Source organism: Capricornis sumatraensis, chromosome 1 (genome assembly GCF_032405125.1).
Source record: "Capricornis sumatraensis isolate serow.1 chromosome 1, serow.2, whole genome shotgun sequence".
NCBI lineage: Eukaryota > Metazoa > Chordata > Mammalia > Artiodactyla > Bovidae > Capricornis > Capricornis sumatraensis.
Window position 1 is genome coordinate 20,156,712 of NC_091069.1, and position 16,441 is coordinate 20,173,152.

At 35.2% G+C, this 16,441-nt stretch overlaps 1 protein-coding gene across 1 annotated transcript in view; it reads right to left on the reverse strand.

The window, feature by feature from the left end:
• Nucleotides 1–16,441, reverse strand: part of ROCK2 (Rho associated coiled-coil containing protein kinase 2) — a 132,378-nt gene that overhangs the window by 5,197 nt on the left and 110,740 nt on the right. Inside the window, exons 24-32 of the mRNA XM_068981314.1 lie at nucleotides 15,763–15,856; nucleotides 15,573–15,667; nucleotides 14,334–14,513; nucleotides 13,652–13,820; nucleotides 11,177–11,247; nucleotides 10,011–10,099; nucleotides 9,260–9,338; nucleotides 7,780–8,041; nucleotides 7,481–7,694 (exon numbers count right to left, since the gene is read on the reverse strand). Coding sequence (XP_068837415.1) covers nucleotides 7,481–7,694; nucleotides 7,780–8,041; nucleotides 9,260–9,338; nucleotides 10,011–10,099; nucleotides 11,177–11,247; nucleotides 13,652–13,820; nucleotides 14,334–14,513; nucleotides 15,573–15,667; nucleotides 15,763–15,856 — 1,253 coding nt within the window. The remainder of the gene's footprint in view (nucleotides 1–7,480; nucleotides 7,695–7,779; nucleotides 8,042–9,259; nucleotides 9,339–10,010; nucleotides 10,100–11,176; nucleotides 11,248–13,651; nucleotides 13,821–14,333; nucleotides 14,514–15,572; nucleotides 15,668–15,762; nucleotides 15,857–16,441) is intronic.

The window sequence follows — 16,441 nt, forward strand, 5'->3', positions numbered from 1 at the left end:
AATTAAGACTTAGAACAGGGGTATATGCAATCTTTCCTTTCCAATTCAATGCAATCACCTAATATTGCAATCATTTTTATTTTTAAAAACAGAAGTAACTTTCTCATTGTTTGTAACTGTGACACCCATGAATACATTTGTGCCAAGGAACTCACCTGGTCCCCCAAACTCATCTATGGTTACTATGCAATTGGTTCTTAAACTTTAGTGTATATGATTTACCCAATGCTATGTATAATGCACATTCCCAGGCTTCATCTCAAGAGATTCTGATATAATTAAATCGGGGGTAAGGTGGGTGGGAAGTATTTGCATTTTTAAGATGAATTTTGAGATGGATTCTGATACAGCTGGTTGACTTTGAGAATCACTGACAGGGTAGGTTGATGGATGATTATTACCCTAATTTAAAAGTAAATCAACTCAAATTACTCTACTTCAATAGGCACTAAATACAAAATATAAGCACAGAAACTCAGATTTTATTATTTATTCCCTTAAAACGTATCACAGCCAAGTATATACTCATTTATTTAGCCTTACATGTATAGCTATGGTTTCAATTCTATTACTTGGGAGACTGAGATCAGTTCTTCCTGTGTATCCAAGCCCCTGTTTTAGTATACTTTTATGAAAAAATACCCATCTCATATCCTTCCAAAACCTCTGAAGAATGTGTGAAGTATGTGCCCAGGTCACAATCTTCAGATTTTAAAAGTCTCATCACTAGGCTATCAGTTTAACGCATGATGAGTGAAAGCAAAAGTCGTTCAGTAGTATTTGACTGTTTGCGACCCATGGACTGCACAGTCAGTCCATGGAATTCTCCAGGTCAGAGTAAGGAGTGGGTAGCCTTTCCCTTCTCCAGGGGATTTTCCCAACCCAGGGATCGAACCCAGGTCTCCAGCATTGCAGACAGATTCTTTACCAGCTGAGCCACCAGGGAGGCCCAGGGAATGCATGATAAGACTATCCTTAAAACCTCTGCCTCAACCGCTCCCAGTCAGTCATCTAATTCTTGTCATTTCAACTTAAAAAATCTGTCTTTAACTTGATTTCTTCTCTCCATTTTTACTGTCAGTATTTTAGTTCAGGATCTCATTAAGTCAAAACATACTAATCTCTTGTTGAAAGCCTCCTATTAGAACAAAATCAAGACTCCTCTAGCATAGTGATGAACTCAGTCCTTTTCAATCTGGCCCAGAGCTTTCTCTCCAGTGTCACCTTCTTCCCCTTCCTATTCTGACCCTCTCCCGACCGTAACCCCATACAACACTGCAAACACACATATAACCCTGACAACCAGTGCCTCTGCATATAATATTTTGCCTAAAACTTTCTTTTCTCTTACTTCTTTGCCTGGAAAATTACTAATCCTCCATCTTTCTGAGACTTTTCTTGATGGTTTAATGGCAGAATTCTCCATGATTTCCTTTGTTCTCCCAAAACTCTTGTTCATACCTCCATAATAAACAACATGTTAACTGATCAATGGCTATACACTTCAGGGCTATGAAACTTATTGCCAAAGACTGCTGCAGAAGGAGGTGCACTGAGTTTTGAGTTCTACTAGCAGCATATAAGTGGGTCCATTTCTTTACATCTTACCAATACTAAGTTTCTTAATCTTTATCATTTTGACAGGTGAGAACAGTTTTACAATATAGTTTTAATTTTAATTTCTTTGCTTAATAATCAGTTATCAGGTTGATAACTTTTTCATATTTATGGTAATACCTATATGTTCCTAATTTTTATATTGGGAAAAGTCAATCTCTTTTTTCTAAAGGACTTATCTAAGAACTCCATGCATAAAGACACTAACTCATCTTTCTCATGTGTGTTGTAAAATGTGTGGCATTTTTTAAATCTACAAGTCTTTAATTTTTGGTTAGTCAATCTTTTACGTTCTTTCTTTGCTTTTATTAGTAAGTTCCTTTCTAATCCAAGATCAGATACATATTCCCTATTTTCTTCTACTTCATTTATTAATTTATTTTTGATATGTCAAGTTGTATATAACTTTTATTATCTTTTCCCAATTAGTCTATTAATGTTCTAATATTTAAAACTGGAAAAGAATAAAGATGAAATAATGATAAAATACTAGATTCTCCTACCCTTCAGTTTTAAATGTACTGGTAATGCTTTATTTTTTAAAACAAGTATTTGTTGCATTTCTGCTCTATATTTTTCTGCATGGCTTAAAAAAAAAATCTTTATAGAAAATTAAAGAGAAAAGCCCTCAGCAGGGACCAACATTTTGTGTCTTGCACTGGAACAAATGAGGATCTCTCCAAACTATCTTCATCAAAAGTCAGCATTTTAGTCACAAATTTCTTACTTTTCTAGCATAGTATTTTAATTCAAATTAAAGAAAAATAACTTTCTTCTACAATAGCATTCTATACATTATGTTTTATAAACTGCCAATTAATTCAAGTCTCCTTGAATCACCATGAGGCAGAGAAGTGTGAAATAGCTGAGCACGCAGGATCTGGAACTAGCTTATCTGGATCTAAACTCGTGACCCTGCTGCTCGTAAGCTGTGTTACACTGGGCACACAACATTCCGGTGTCTTAGTTTCCTCATCTGTAAAACAGAACCGCTAAATCACAGGGTGGTTACGAAGATGAATAAGTTAGTACAGTTAAAGTTCTCAGAAGAGAGCCTGGCATAATATAATATGCTCTCAGAAATGTTATTGTATATAATAATAGTAGCTAACACAAATTACTTCAAGCACTTCAGAACTACAGAAAAAGGGACGCACTGCAAAGAGATGTAAAAGGAGACTCAGAACAAGAACATGACAGAAGCCAAAGGAAAAAAATGCAATGATGCAGTTGTTAACAAAGGTAAACTTAAAAAAAAAAAAGACTAGATGAACATTTATGGGTGCTATGTTTTAGTGTGTTTAGGAATGTACATATGTGATGATGTCTAACGAAGCCAAACATTTGTTTTAAGAAAGATACCATGTGAATTAATTGATTCAACTAAAGCTAGACTCCGGGATTTGGTGATGGACAGGGAGGCCTGGCATGCTGCAGTTCATGGGGTCGCAAAGAGTCGGACACAACTGAGCGACTGAACTCAACTGGAAACTAGACTGCTAATATTAAATGAGCACAAATGAAGAACTACATATTAAATCACTGTTAATACAAACCAGATATTCTGTTCCTATGTTTTCTTGGATAGTGCTTTAAAGTTCTACCCATTTGTCTGTAGGAATACGTTATAAATTAGCAGGTATTAAAGATCATCTGGTCCAAAGCTTGACTCCCCTCTCGAGCCATGCTACTTGACATCACTGCATACACAGGACAGAAGGAAGAGCACTGTTCCCTCACAGTTCTGCCAGCCGGTCAGCTAAACCAGGTGCACACCTGTGGTGACAGGGCACTCACCATTCTAGAGGAAGCCAATTCTTTCAGTTTTGCACATCTGATTGCTTCATAGCTTTCCCTGCTAATTTAGAATGTGCCTCTCTGCTTGGTTCTTTCAAGGAAAAATCCTTTAAGTCTTTACTTACTGTTATTTATGATCTCCTATTCTTTCAGATCACCTCCTCAGAAGACTTACAGTTCATTCACTTGCTACATGTGTAACACCATAAAATGACCCACTACTCCCTCAGTAATTCCCTTCTGTATACCCTCCAATTTATATATGCCACTCCTAAAATGTGACACCCAAAATGGAATGCAAAATGCAGGGTTATTCACATAAGGACAGACACAGATACAATTTTATGAGTTAATGAAGCAATGGAGGCATAGATGTTAAAAGCAATGGAAATAATGTTGCAGAGGCATAATAAAATGCAAAATTATAAATTTGCCCATCTTTTCATCTAAAATTTCAAAGAGCATATTAGATTTTAAAATGTCCAAAAAAAAAAATCCCTATATATTTTACAGTCAGTTTTGGTATTAGTTTTATCTACATGCATAGTTGTGAAAAAAGAAATCCCTATTACTTACTGTTGCTATGCAAAATGTATTTTTAAAAAATCAATGAAGAATGATTCGAAGGGCAGGGCCAGAACTAAAAAAAAGGTAACAAAAATTAAAAGTAAATGTGCTTTCAAATGAACTGTAATGCTGAAGTGGGGGAGGCAAGAAAATTAGCAGTTGGTGAACATGAAAATTTATGTAACTGAAACATGTCTCACTCAATCTGAAAACTGCTTCATAAACTATGTGTTATCATATGTAGTGAAATCATTAACTTGTAAAATAGCACAAAAGAATAAAATATACTAAAAAAACTGGAGTTCTTAATAGTCCTGAATCTAACCAAATTATCTGCCTTCCTAGAGTCTGAAAAAAAAAAAGCACCTATTCTACTCCACGAGTATTTTAAAGATCAAATGATAGAATACATAGGAAGTTAAAAGAGAATAGGATATAGAAGCATGTTGGAAGTACTATATATTGTAAAATATTAAAATAGCTTGGTATTTATGCATTGATGGTTCTACAATAATAGAAATTTAATTTTTAGATGTTTTGCACTAGGTACATGGAATGATCTTCAGTGTCTCTGAATTCTTTGAGTTTATTCAGGTCAATTACTATCATATAATCACTAATTCAACAATATTTAGCTTTACCATACCATATCTCTTTTCTCACATAAAAATAGCTGTGAAAAGAAGAGAAGCGAAAAGCAAAGGAGAAAAGGAAAGATATACCCATTTGAATGCAGAGTTCCAAAGAATAGCAAGGAGAGATAAGAAAGCCTTCCTTAGCCATCAATACAAAGAAATAGAGGAAAACAATAGAATAGGAAAGACTGGAGATCTCTTCAAGAAAATTAGAGAGACCAAGGGAACATTTCATGCAAAGATGGGCTCAATAAAGGACAGAAATGGTAGGGACCTAACAGAAGCAGAAGATATTAAGAAGAGGTGGCAAGAATACTCAGAACTATACAAAAAAGATCTTCAAGACCCAGACAATCACGATGGTGTGATCACTAAACTAGAGCCAGACATCCTGGAATGTGAAGTTAAGTGGGCCTTAGGAAGTATCACTACTAACAATGCTAGTAGAGGTGACAGAATTCCAGATGAGCTATTTCAAAGCCTGAAAGATGATGCTGTGAAAGTGCTGCATTTAGTATGTCAGCAAATTTGGAAAACTCAGCAGTGGCCACAACTGGAAAAGTCAGTTTTCATTCCAATCCCAAAGAAAGGCAATGCCAAAGAATGCTCAAACTACCACACAATTGCACTCATCTCACACGCTACTAAAGTAATGCTCAAAATTCTCCAAGACAGGCTTCAACAGTACATGAACTGTGACTTCCAGAAGTTCAAGCTGGTTTTAGAAAAGTCAGAACCAGAGATCAAATTGCCAACGTCTGCTGGATCATCAAAAAAGCAAGAGAGTTCCAGAAAAACATCTATTTCTGCTTTGTTGACTATGCCAAAGCCTTTGACTGTGTGGATCACAATAAAGTGTGGAAAATTCTGAAAGAGATGAGAATACCAGACCATCTGACCTGCCTCTTGAGAAACCTGTATGCAGGTCAGGAAGCAACAGTTAGAAATGGACATGGAACAACAGACTGGTTCCAAATAGGAAAAGGAGTCCGTCAAGGCTGTATATTGTCACCCTGCTTATTTAACTTCTATGCAGAGTACATCATGAGAAATGCTGGGCTGGAGGAAGTACAAGCTGAAATCAAGACTGATGGGAGAAATATCAATAACCTCAGATATGCAGATGATACCACCTTATGGCAGAAAGTGAAGAACTAAAGAGCCTCTTGATGAAAGTGAAAGAGGAGAGTGAAAAAGTTGGCTTAAAGCTTAACATTCAGAAAACTAAGATCATGGGATCCGATTCCATCACTTCATGGCAAATAGATGGGGAAACAGTGGAAACAGTGGCTGACTTTACTTTTCTGACCTCCAAAATCACTGTAGATTATGACTGCAGCCATGAAATTAAAAGACACTTACTACTTGTAAGCAAAGTTATGACCAACCTAGATAGCATATTAAAAAGCTGAGACATTACTTTGCCAACAAAGGTTCATCTAGTCAAGGCTATGGTTTTTCCACTGGTCATGTATGGATGTGAGAGTTGGACTGTGAAGAAGGCTGAGCGCTGAGGAATTGATGCTTTTGAATTGTGGTGTTGGAGAAGACTCTTGAGAGTCCCTTGGACTGCAAGGAGATCCAACCAGTCCATCCTAAAGGAAATCAGTCCTGGGTGTTCACTGGAAGGACTGATGTTGAAGCTGAAACTCCAACATTTTGGCCATCTGATGCGAAGAGCTGACTCATCTGAAAAGACCCTGATGCTGGGAAGATTGAAGGCAGGAGGAGAAGGGGACAACAGAGGATGAGATGGTTAGATGGCATCACCGACTCAATGGACATGAGTTTGGGTAAACTCTGGGAGTTGGTGATGGACAGGGAGGCCTGGTGTGCTGCAGTTCATGGGGTCGCAAAGAGTCGGACATGACTGAGCAACTGAACGGACTGACTGACTGATACCTCACACAAAAATTCAACATTTTCACTGAAATGAAACACCAATCTACCTTTTCCATTCTAAATTATTTCCTTGTGATATTAGCTTCAAGAAAAGTTTCATATACAATGTTTGGCTAGAATGAAAATATTTCTGATATTACAGCCAATGCACATCACTATTCAAATACAGAAGTTTCTGTGTTTAAAAGGATAACTGGAATCAGATACATGATGCAAGTGTATACTTTATCCTTCAGCTAACCAAATCATCATGTTCATTTCAGTGAAGAGCAGTATTTATTTATAAATACTGTATTAGCTAGTAACCAAGAAATGATTACTTTGTGTGAAAAATCACTATAATGTAGCTAATGAAAATGGCTCCATCATAATGCTTTTGTGCAATAATCATCTCTAACCTTACACCATATCCCCAACTTCACCCCAACTACAAGAAATGCCCACTATATTCATTAGTTAATATTTGCATTTTAAAAGCTGATCTATATTACCTGTTAAATCTGATTGCTTGAATTAAGAGTTAAGATTTCAGTCCTACCCGCTAAGTCATCTAATATAAAGGAGGTTAAAGAGGTTTGCAATAATAAAAACAAAATGTGAATACATGACACTTAAAGGTCTAGGTGTGCATCCTGTCTGGTAAAGCAATAAATTAAGTCAACGTGTTTATAAAATCAAAATATTATGACTATACACATACACATGACAAAATTTAGCCTTTTATATATTTTTGGTTGAATATATGTTTGTGATTTAGTAAGTAAATTTATTACATCCAGCTGAACCAATAAATGAAATAGTTTTGAAACAGTTTGAATAGCAATGAAATTCAAACTTTTGGTATTCCACACATCGTGAAAATACCAAGCAAAGAAAATCTAATTAGTGAAGTTTGTAATTTGAGCACAAATAGTAAAATATTTTTTTAATGCTTTAATTTCTGCCACATTTTAATTTACTACCTTGGTTTGTTTGGAGCAAGTTGTCGACTTGGCCGTCGAATAGACTGGTTTTGTTGTATTTTCATTGATGTTCTAGGAGACGACCGTGCAAAAGGGTCTGGAGCTGGAGGCTTTTTAGGTATCTTTTTCACTAACCGACTAACCCACTTTTGCTGCTCTTCTGTAGAATTTGCTAATAACAATAGATTCTTTGCCGATGAAATATCATAATACACTATAAAGAAATATATGAGAAAATTTAATGTTTCAAATGATCTGAACATAAGTAACATTAATTGATCAAGTGATTTATTATTTACCTTTGCAAGGCGCTATAATTTCCTCCTTTTTGTCCATGTGGTCTTTATGACATTTAATATGACAGCGACGGCACTCTAAAGCAGGAGGGGGTTTAAACATGTGCCACAATGGCTTCATACATGCCTCACAGTTGGTTGGGAAATGATAGAGAGTAGGAATAAATTCATGTCCCTTGTGGCAAATATAATTTGATTTTTCTCCCACTGGCTCCACTGGAAATTCTTGTTCCTTCTTACTTTCTCCTTCGTTGGCATACAGAATCTACAAACACCATAAAGAAAAATGAGTATCTTCAAACGTTAGCTATTTTAACGTAGTAATAATTCTTATAGTATTAATAAAATTAAACTATTCAATGAGACAAAAATGCATTAGTTGTTCAAATGGTGGTAGGCCGCAATCAAGAGCTCAGATGAGTAAAGTCACTAGCCAGTCACTGTGGTTCACATCTCGAAAGAATCAATCCTGTTCAAATGATGCCTCCTAATTTTCTCTATGTTATCTTCCTATGTTTCAGCAAATTTTTCACAATAGGCTAGCCAAAGATAAATCTTCACTTGATTAGTGTTAGAAAGCTTTTCTTGGAGGGAATTTTCAAAACAATCACCTGAAGAGATGAACTGTGGCTCTATAATTCTCAAAAACAGGCCACTCAGTGATAACTGCAAATACAGTTTTAATTGTAAAGATTTGTATTTGGAGAATGGAGGAAAAAAGGAAAAGAGGAAAGGATGTATAAGATATTTCAAACAAACTTGCTAAGTACCCAGAAAATAAGCTGCCAGCTTCCCTACAGTACACCAAGCACTACAGCTTTTACCAGAAGGGATTCATGGTTGCTGTGACAAATTTAAAAATGGAAGAAAAAAACAGAAGAATTTGGCTTCACCTTAAATCAGAAGTAAAAGGGTTCTTGGGTGCATAATTTAACTTCACAAGCAACTTTTTAAACTTTCTAGAGCACTGAGCATAAACCCAAAACAGAACATTCATGCTCAAAAAATGTTGTAACCGACAGGGATCCCAAAGCCGGTACTCTGTGACGACTGAGAGGGGTGGGATGGGGAGTGAGATTCAAGAGGGAGGGGACATATGTATACCTATGATTGATTCTTGTTGATGTATGGCAGAAATCATCACAATATAGTAAATAATTATTCTCCAATTAAAAATAAAAATTTTAAAACAAAGTCATAACCAACCTTGAACAAAAGGAGAGCAAAGGCTAGAAACATGATATAAATACACTACAGACTACAGACTTTAGTAAGATGGAGAGAATTTAAGATGTATCCAACAGGATAAGCTTGAAAGTCACAAATGAACAAATCACCTTTAAATGAGACAAAAACTGAAGAAAGATAATCTGAAAAGGGCCCAAGAATAAAGAAATTCATTATGTCATGTCATGCTGACAATGTATAAAGGTGAAAAGAACAAAACAAAAAAATAAACAAATCACAAAATAAAACCATTTACCTGGAATATCCTTGGAATTTCTTTAGCATCTGCTCTATATACATCTGTCTGTGTAACTGGTCGGACATGAAATAACTTGCTATAAAAGATATTTAATAAAAGAGTAAAGTATTACCAAAGGATCAGATTATATCAGTTTTCTTATACTCATGTCAGAAATTAAAACTGACTACTCTGTGGGAAATGGCGAAGACAGGGAAGCCTGGTGTGCTGCAGCTCATGGGGTTGCAAAGAGTTGGACATGACTGAGCAACTGAACAACTGACTCTTATTAGAATGTTGGAGCTCTATAAATTCAATCACTCCTTGAGATTTTGAGAAATTTTCAATAAGTCAGCAATTTTCTAATTAGTTTCAGAAAACAACATATTGAAGACTCATGAAATTTTAAGAGACATTTTAGCCAACTCTATATGCCAAACTTTCATCTGTATGAAGCAAATATAAGAAAATCTAACAACAGTATAGTAGCACTTATACTATATGAGTATATACATGTACTATATGACTAATAAATTACACTAACTTGACAAAAGGTCACACTACTCTCTTAAACTTTAAAAGATAAAGTTACAAAATATTCTCATGGTTGGATGGCATCACCGACTCAACAGACATGAGCACGAGCCAACTCTGGGAGATGGTGAAGGACAGGAAAGCCTAGTGTGCTGCAGTCCACGGGGGTCGCAAAAAGTCAGACATGACTTAGCGACTGAACAACAATAACAAATATTCTAATAAAAATACTTACTCTATATCTAAAACCATGTAAGGATTAGATTGTTCTTTATCTTGTTCACTGTCATAGAAAAGGATCTTCTTACTGCTTACAATCACATACTGTTAAAAAGGAGGAAAGGAATTAAAACAATGATTAAAGTTAATATATATCTTGTTCTTCTTTGAAAAGAAATTCTATATTAGCAATAAAAATCATATAAAATATATGTTAAATACCTAAAAAGCTATCTTAATGTATCCTTTAAAAAAGTCTTCCTTAAAATAAGAACAGATCTGTTTGTATACATTTTAAGTAACCAAATTCCGGGGCAGGGGGTGGGCAGGGGGTGGGCGGGGATAAATTCAACTTCTTTTTGGACTGATTTGGCTCTAAGATCCAAAAGTGTAAGCAACTTTATTGCTATGGTTTGAATGGTTATATTCTCCCAAAGTCATATGTTAATGAATTTACGTCATAACCCAATGTGATGATATTAGGAAGTGGGGTCTTGGGAAGGTGACTAGGTCATGACACTAGAGACCTCATGAAGGGGATTAGTGCCCTTATAAAGGGGATTCCAGAGAAATTCCTACCCCTTAAACCATGAGGATAGAGCAAGAAGTCTGCAACCTGGGAAAAGATCTTTACCAGAACCCAATCATGCTGGCTGATTCCTTATCCTGGACTTACAGCCTCCAAAACCGTGAGAAATAAATCTTTGTTGTTCATAAGCTACTCTGTCTGTGGTATTTTGTTATAGCAGCCCTAAAGCTAAGACACTTACTGAATATGAACATAATATCAATAATCATAGAAACAGAGGAAAAGAAATATCTGGGACTTTCTGTCATATCTAGAGTTGTCTTCCTGGAAACAGCAAAGGCACCAAAGTCAATACAGCCTTCTATTTTCCTAAAACCAAAATCTGCTTTATTATTAACAACATATTAATGATAAAAAGTTTCTTTTTTTAAACAAAGATATATACAATTAACTATTTCAAATCACAAAGTACAAACAAGTTTTATATGTCTAAAAGTTCTGGTTATCTATATCTTACAATGACAAAAGTGAAATGGTTATAGCTAAACCAAAAGTAAAACAGAAGACCTTGATTCAAATGTATTAAGGTACTGATTCAAAAGTATTCAAGGTATTAACTCAAAATCAAGTAGTGATTCAAAAGTATCAATTACCTTTTTAACCCATCCAAATTTCTTAGTGTTGTTTCGCACAGGCAATGAAAGCCATCCTTCTAGTCTTGATTCTATAAGCACAAGATATGAGTGTAAGTACAACAAATCTCTTAACCAAATGAGGAACTTAAAAAATTTTAATATGAAAGTCACAAGCAAATATGCCCTTCAGAATTTATACATCATCTAACATATAATAATAATGTAGGATCAGTATAAGCAAGTTATACAACGCAAAACGAAACCCAGGTTATATCACATTGGAAATATATATCCTGTAGTTTATAACGTCAAATGCCCCATTAATTAAATTCATGCATTTGCAAAGTTCCGCAGAAAAGTTGCAAAAATGAAAAGCAGCTGTCTATTCTCATTGGTACACCTGTATCAGAATCCTCTATCTTTCCTTTGGAAGAAGGCCAAACTACAGATATAGTACACAACTTTGAAGACAAAATATTTTCTGTGAGTAATTAAATGTTCAGAGAAAATGGACTGTTAGAATGGTTTTAAATAAAATGAAATGAAACTGTATAAATTACAGATCAAATCTGGCTAATAAGTAGCAGTAAGCCAAAAGATTCCTAAATTATAAAATAGTTAAAATCTGTAAAATTCTAGTTCAGCCAATAAAACTCTGCATCCTTAGAATCTGTTCTAATGGTATCTGATCAGTTTACTTTAGTGAAATAATTACATGAAGTAAGCATTTTTGGAGATTATGCTAATAATAAAAGTAGCTATCACCTACTTTGTGTCTATACTGTGCTAGACACCTTACATATATTTTCTTCAACTGTCAGAACAATCCCACAGAAGGTCACACAGGGACACATCTCTGATCCAGTGCTTATACTCAATCCCCCTCTCTCTCACATTAATAACCTTCCAGACCCCATGAACAGAAATGATGTCATTAAAAATAGCTATATACTTGAATGTTTGGACATGGCCCTACACCAATTTAAGGGATTAATCAGATGATCTCTAACAAGATGGGTAAGACAAATAATTTTATTGCTAAGATCTGGAACAACTTCAATATAATCACTTATGATTTATACTAATATATACCTGGAAAGTGTGATGACAATGTAAACAAATATAGCAAATTTACTTTGAATTCAACTGATAGATTAAATTTTATTTTACATCCAACTGTTTATGCACTAATTTCCTGTGGTGTTTAAAAGTTTTTTGTACTTACACTAACTTTGTATTAAACATAACAATTTTGGGGGTTTTCCAACAGGTTTCTTCATTTAAACTGTAATTCCTTTCAGGACAAGGATCAGGTCAAATTGTCTTATACTTTTTTTTAAGGCCAAGTACAATGTTGGCTGGTCTTCCTGGTGGCTCAGAAGGTAAAGAATCTCCCTGCAATGCAGGAGATCCAGGTTTGATTGCTCAGTGGGGAAGATCCCCTAGAGAAGGGAAGGGAAACTCACTCCAGTATTCTTGCCTGGGGAATCCCATGAAACGAGCCTAGAGGGCTACAGTCCACGGGGTCAAAAAGGGTCTGACACAACTAAGCAATTAACACTTATCACTTTCACAATGTGGACTAAGTAAGCACTCAAGGGAAAACTAAATATACCCTCTAAAACGGTCTACACAGGCTTTTTCTGTACCATCGTTCTTGATATGAAACTTCAGAAAGAATTTCTTCTTGGTTAAAAATGGAAGAAACAGACAGTGAAACCATATGTTCTTAAACGATATAAAGCACTACTCCATTTCTTATAAGCTGACAAAATAAATTCTATCAATTGTATCAGCAATGCGATGTGAAATTCCTTAAAAAACAAAATCTTTGTTCATGCAGCAGTTTCTTTTTAACTGAGACTTGTTAATGGAGCAACTTGTTAGTGAATATTAGTTATTATTACAAAAATTTTCAAAAGGACTAAAATTATGGGAAGTGGGGAAAAAAAACCCAGAGATCAAAGATTTTCAGGATGTCACCTGTACCATTAGGTTCCGATGAAATAGGTAAGTAAGGAACAGATTCTTCTTCTGAGTCAGAATCAGAGTCAAGAAGCATATGAGAACTGGAAGGCTTAGTGGCAATATTGAGAGAAGTGGAGGAACGTTGGTAGGTGAATGACATGGATTCCATAGTGTGTGACTGAGTGATATGAACTACACACCCAACATAAAAGGAAGTAAGAATGCAGAAAGAAGAAAAAATAAAAATGAAAGCTTAAAAGGAGAGCTGTGAATAATATACAGAGTTAATTTAAATAACTAAATATGTGAAATTTACACTTGCATTTTTTAATAAGAAGTTTTGTAGAAAATCAATAAACAAAATAATTTAAACTGTCATCTAAACCCCTACTCTAAGGAGTAGGTGTTCCCTTAAAGAAATAACAAATATCTTTCCTCAAGAGCAAAGTCAGTTACAGGACTTAAAACCATCAACTGATTTATATTTAAGACAAAAGTAAATGTAAAGGCTGAACGAATCTATACCTGGAAACCCATCATCAGCTTCAGTATCCCCTGGTCCACTGCCTATACTGGAACTATCCAAACCAATGTGCAAGGCCTGGAGCTGGGAGCGCAGCTGCTCAATGTCACTGTCCTTACTGTCCAGTGTCATCTGTAGTTCAATTCGAATCTGACTCTCTTCAGCTATTTGCTACAAGAAATTGAATTACATTAAATTAATTGAATGTCATACATCTTATAATTTTGCTTCCTAGTTCAGTAATATGGCAGTCTCTCCTTATCCAAGGTTTCACTTTCTGTGTTTTCAAGTATCCAAGGTCAACTGCAGTCTGAAAATATTAAATGGAAAATTTCAGAAATAAGCAGTCTCTTAAGTTTTGAATCATGTGCTGTTCTAAGTAGTATGATGAACTCTCACATTGCTTGGTTCTACTTGCCCAGGATATTAATCATCCCTTTGTCCAGTTCATTCACACTGTATATGCGACTCCACTCCTTACAGTACAGGAAAATATACAGCAGGTATAGAGTTCAGTAGTATCTGGCTTCAGGCATTCACTGGGGATCCTGGAACATAGTCCACTTGCATAAGGGGAGACTACTGTTACTGTAATTAACAGAAATGTTCCATAACCTACAAAATATATGCAGATATGAAAATAATTCTAATTCTTAAAAAGAAGTCTTCAAAAAGTATTCTTACAGCCTGCATTTCATTCAGTTCTTTCTGATACTTGATCATCTGCTGGGTCAGTTTTTCACGTTCAGATTTAAGTTCCATATGTAGCTTTCTATTCTCCTTTTCTTTTCTCCGCACATCTGTGTCATTACCACGCTTAACAGGTTCCTTTCGATTCATGATCTCAGCCAACTTGTTCACAGCCTTAAAAACATAAAAATAAGGATGCAAATAAGTAAATAAATTATGTTGATAATTTCTTGGTAACTCACCAATAGCACATTACAAAATCTTCCCTACACACAGGGCCACAAAGAAATACCTTTTATACTAAAAAAAAATATACCTTCATCATTATTCATCATCCTTTTCCAACCAACACTCTCATGTACTCTGAGAACTATAATTTAAAATGTTTATAGGTTCATTCTAATGTCAACCAATCCATTCTGAAGGAGATCAGCCCTGGGATTTCTTTGGAAGGAATGATGCTAAAGCTGAAACTCCAGTACTTTGGCCACCTCATGTGAAGAGTTGACTCATTGGAAAAGACTCTGATGCTGGGAGGGATTGGGGGCAGGAGGAGAAGGGGACAACAGAGGATGAGATGGCTGGATGGCATCACTGACTTGATGGACGTGAGTCTAAGTGAACTCTGGGAGTTGGTGATGGACAGGGAGGCCTGGCGTGCTGCAATTCATGGGGTCGCAAAGAGTCGGACACGACTGAGCGACTGGACTGAACTGAACTGAATGTCATTTTCTACCACTTGGGAGGCAGATCTTCTTTTATTCTAGAAGAGACTTTTGCACTGGCATTGTACTGATAAAATACATGTCCAACCACAGAGCGGAGTGTCTTGGACCCACCAGGACTCATGCTGTATATACAATCTGAGAGCTGAGAAAAGGGTAGTTAATAATCATGATGCCTTTTCAGAGTGACCCTTTTTTAGGCTGTCAGGAAATGGTCCTTCTCTACCATTTCTTGAGGGCAGAAAAATTTACCAGATTACAATAAAAAAATTAGGAGGGATTATGATTCCATATGGAAAAATCAAGAGAAACTTAATAAACATTGAATTCAACAATGTTAATCAAATCTACTTTCTCTCAATGTGGTAAAAAACTGGATAATCCTGACTGTTCACAAATACTGGTACCATCAATGACTGCTACAGCCAATCTGTAATGTTAGAAGTAAAATGCAAGAAAGATAAACTAAGAAAAATTTCAAAATCATATTTAGAGATTATATACACACTTGAGTTTTGAGTGTCCTCTCTGTTAACAGCTGCTTCTCAAATTGTGCTTTAATAGCTGCTGCACTTATTTCTTCATCTTTCAACCTTGATAGTTCTAAAACAGAAAAATGTAAAAATTATATTAACAGTTTAGCAACTGGTAAACATTAGGCGTACTGAAAATAAACTTTATTCTTTGTTAATACATACGCTCTTGGGCTTCTTTCAATTTGTTATTTAATTCTTCTTTCTCATTTGCAAGATTGGCAACATCACTAGTTAGTGTCCTATTAGTTTCTTCAAGCTAAGAAATGAAAATGGAAAAAAAATTTATATCTTAATTTATAAAATTTTAAGTTATAAAGTAGTAATTCAAAATGAAAATATCCTAGAATGTTGCTAAAACTCTTGTTTTTCTAAGTACTTCTATCTCTACAGTTCTTGCCTTTGTCCTATCTTATCAAACTTCAAAACTGATGAAAATTTATAAAACGTGACACACTTCATCTGTACCCCTGGAAGCCAAAAATTTGCCCCCTTTCAAAAATCTTTAGTAGTATTTTAAATGGAAGTAACATTTAGTAAAGTAAAAAAAAAGCAAATGCTATAACAAAGCTCTGCATTCCAGCATGCAGAATAAATAAAATTTAAAACTATAGTTTATAAAACAGTGTTTAAAACAGAAAACACAATTTTACTAAAGAAGCTGACATTTGGTATTCTTGCCAAAGCCTATTCTTCTTCCTTCCTGAAGGAAATTTTATTGTGAATTATGTGTTCATCCTTCCCATCCATGATTGTACACTTTCATTACACACATGTGAAACAATATAATGCAGTTTTATGTGATTTTAAACTGTATATAAGTAGCATGATGCTGTATTTATTT